Below are 2,500 nucleotides of genomic sequence, written 5' to 3'. Positions count from 1 at the left end.
AACGTGGCTAAAGTGAAGTCACGTCAAAACGAAGAACTTGTTAAGGATATTAACCACTGTCGAAGTGGGAGAAGTGATCCTTCTTCAAATATACATTCATTTCATTATTCATCGTTCTGATATTATAACGTGGATAAAAGTGTTTGATAAGCATCAAACGCGAAAAGTATAATTCAGGACTTGTCTTTTAAAACGCTAATAAAAACTGCGTTATGAGTCATCTTAATTTCGGCCAATCAAAGCACATCCTGTATATTGTCAAAAGCATCGTCATAACGGAAAGACAAAATGAGAAAACCAAATTGTCTACGTTGAGAGACTGACTTTTAGAAAGTTCTTGAGATAAACGATTGTTGAAAAACTGCGGTCTAAATTAACCTTCCTTCAGGTAACCGGCCCTTAAAGGGGCTAGGTCACGCTATTTTAGGTAATTTTGTTTAATTTTGTTAATTAGGAGCTCTAAACGTCAAATTGGCGGAGCAAGAGTCTTTCACTTGCAAAATCACGCCCACATAACAACTGAGAATGATTTTCCAGCTGTGTAAATGACATTTTGATATAGACTAATATAAATTTGAAAAAAAGGTGGGCCGACGTTTTTCAAATTTACCCAAATTCAATCCATTTCAATCCTCTCCAGTTTTGTCCATCCATGTCCCTTCTTGGCTTCCATGTGTTTTGATAGGGTTCTTCTATAGTTTTGAACAGTTATTTTGATATTTTAGTTAATTCTATGACCATTCGATCAGTGCTGAAATTGCCTAAAATTGCGTGACCTAGCCCCTTTAAAGTTTCAATGCAAAGCTGAGAGGAGCGGTTGAACGATCATTAAAGATCCGCGTTCTTAAAACATGTTGGGCAGACACTACTGGGGCTTAACCTTTTCTTCCCCAAGATCAAAACGTTTATTCTCCTAACTAGTACCACAGATTTCTTTGTTGGGTTGTCAAGAGAATTTGGTGTCATATCAAGATATCACCTCTTAAGCTAGCTGATAACATTCTCGATTCTCAATACCTATCCTACTGACATTTCATTGAAATTGTGAGGAGAATTTACCTACTGATCACTCCTGGGAGTCAAAGGTTAAGTCTTTGTGCACAGTTTGTAATGCGTGCCTTCCGGCGATCTTTCTCCTGCTGGTGAGGAATGGTTGTGTGACGACTTAGCCCAACATGCTTATAACTCAAGTCGTAAAATATCGTTACCTGTTTCTCGTATATTAACTTAGCTCCGTCCATTGAATCCGCGTTTTCGAGACCTTCCCTGAACGACTGCAAACTAAATCACATAAAGCGGAAAAGATTGTACATGGTCTGAGCTCTGTTGTCAAGAAATAAGAAAAACTGAGATCAGTCTTCATATTGTTTACCTTTCGAGAGAAATTATATCAAGTAACCGGTCAATGACTTCCATTTCTCGGATTCTTGTCTCTTCGTCCGTGACGAAGTAATCGTAATTCTATCAAAGGAAAAAGGAACGAAATCACATGTGACCGAAAATGTCCGACTTTGAGGTTAAGTCTTACCATATATCTGATACAGCTTAAAAATACAATTCCCGCCACTAAGTGTAGGCTTCACAAAGTGTCCTCTTAAGGCTAAGAATTTGCTTGAATTAACTTGTCAATACTTGATTGGAGGGAGGGCGCCATACAGCAAACCAGGCAACTGGCAAGAGGTAACCATGGCAACCTAGCCACAAGTCAACTTCGGCAACCGTCACACTGTCTTCACAGCGGAAAAAAAACTAATATTTACCGTTTCTTGCTCTCAGGGGAGGATGGGTGGGGTAAAAGCAAAAACACAGGCGGCAAACCTCGAGCAAACAACAGTGACGGGTCATACGCAAATGTCAATAACAGCTAACTAGGAGTCCTTTCCAAGTCAACTTTGCCTATAAATAACCACATTTACTCTTTTGGTGGCGTTGGTGGAATAAGCGTTCGAAAGACAATTTGAGACGTCTACAAAATGTAAGCAGCTCGAGCCTCATTTATGCAGCCGCCTTAATTAAACAATCAAGACTTACGAAGATTCCATTTTACCTTAATTATAGTTCGCACTGTTTTTCTTTCCTTCTTCATCAGGTTCTTGATTCTCGTCTTCTCCTCTTTGGCGGCCTGCGCCTACAACAAAAAATTCACGAGTTAAGCAAAACAGCAACGGAAACATTAAAGGTTTTTTCTTCCTTCCTAAATAAAACGGATAACGGATTCTGACCTGTTTCTTCGCCTCTTGCTCTTCTTTTTCTTTCAGTTTCCGTTCATTTTCCAGCTCTTCAAGTCTTTGCTAACAAAAGAACAAACTCAGCACCTTGTGTTCAGATAATTATTTAAAGTACTGAACGAGTGCAGCTCGGTCCCAAGGGCCCGTTTCTCGAAAGTCCCGAAAACTTTCCGGGCCCGAAAAAGCCATTTGTGAACATGCCAATCACTTAATCAGGAAAGCCGATCTTTTAACATGTTTTCAAGGTAACAAAAAGCAAAATGACTGTGAAG

The 2,500-nt window shown here is 39.4% G+C and overlaps 2 protein-coding genes across 4 annotated transcripts in view; one reads left to right on the top strand and one right to left on the bottom strand.

Moving 5' to 3' along the window:
* Positions 1–2,500, top strand: part of LOC138011364 (solute carrier family 41 member 1-like) — a 330,107-nt gene that overhangs the window by 141,653 nt on the left and 185,954 nt on the right. The window lies entirely within an intron of this gene.
* Positions 1–2,500, bottom strand: part of LOC138011357 (dnaJ homolog subfamily C member 2-like) — an 18,988-nt gene that overhangs the window by 7,721 nt on the left and 8,767 nt on the right. For all 3 annotated transcript variants that reach the window (XM_068858324.1, XM_068858325.1, XM_068858323.1), the window contains exons 9-12: positions 2,223–2,291; positions 2,048–2,128; positions 1,373–1,461; positions 1,209–1,281 (exon numbers count right to left, since the gene is read on the bottom strand). In XM_068858324.1, the coding sequence (XP_068714425.1) occupies positions 1,209–1,281; positions 1,373–1,461; positions 2,048–2,128; positions 2,223–2,291 (312 nt within the window). The remainder of the gene's footprint in view (positions 1–1,208; positions 1,282–1,372; positions 1,462–2,047; positions 2,129–2,222; positions 2,292–2,500) is intronic.

Source organism: Montipora foliosa, chromosome 7, assembly GCF_036669935.1.
Source record: "Montipora foliosa isolate CH-2021 chromosome 7, ASM3666993v2, whole genome shotgun sequence".
In the NCBI taxonomy this organism is placed as follows: domain Eukaryota; kingdom Metazoa; phylum Cnidaria; class Anthozoa; order Scleractinia; family Acroporidae; genus Montipora; species Montipora foliosa.
This window is presented reverse-complemented; position numbering and strand designations above follow the sequence as displayed.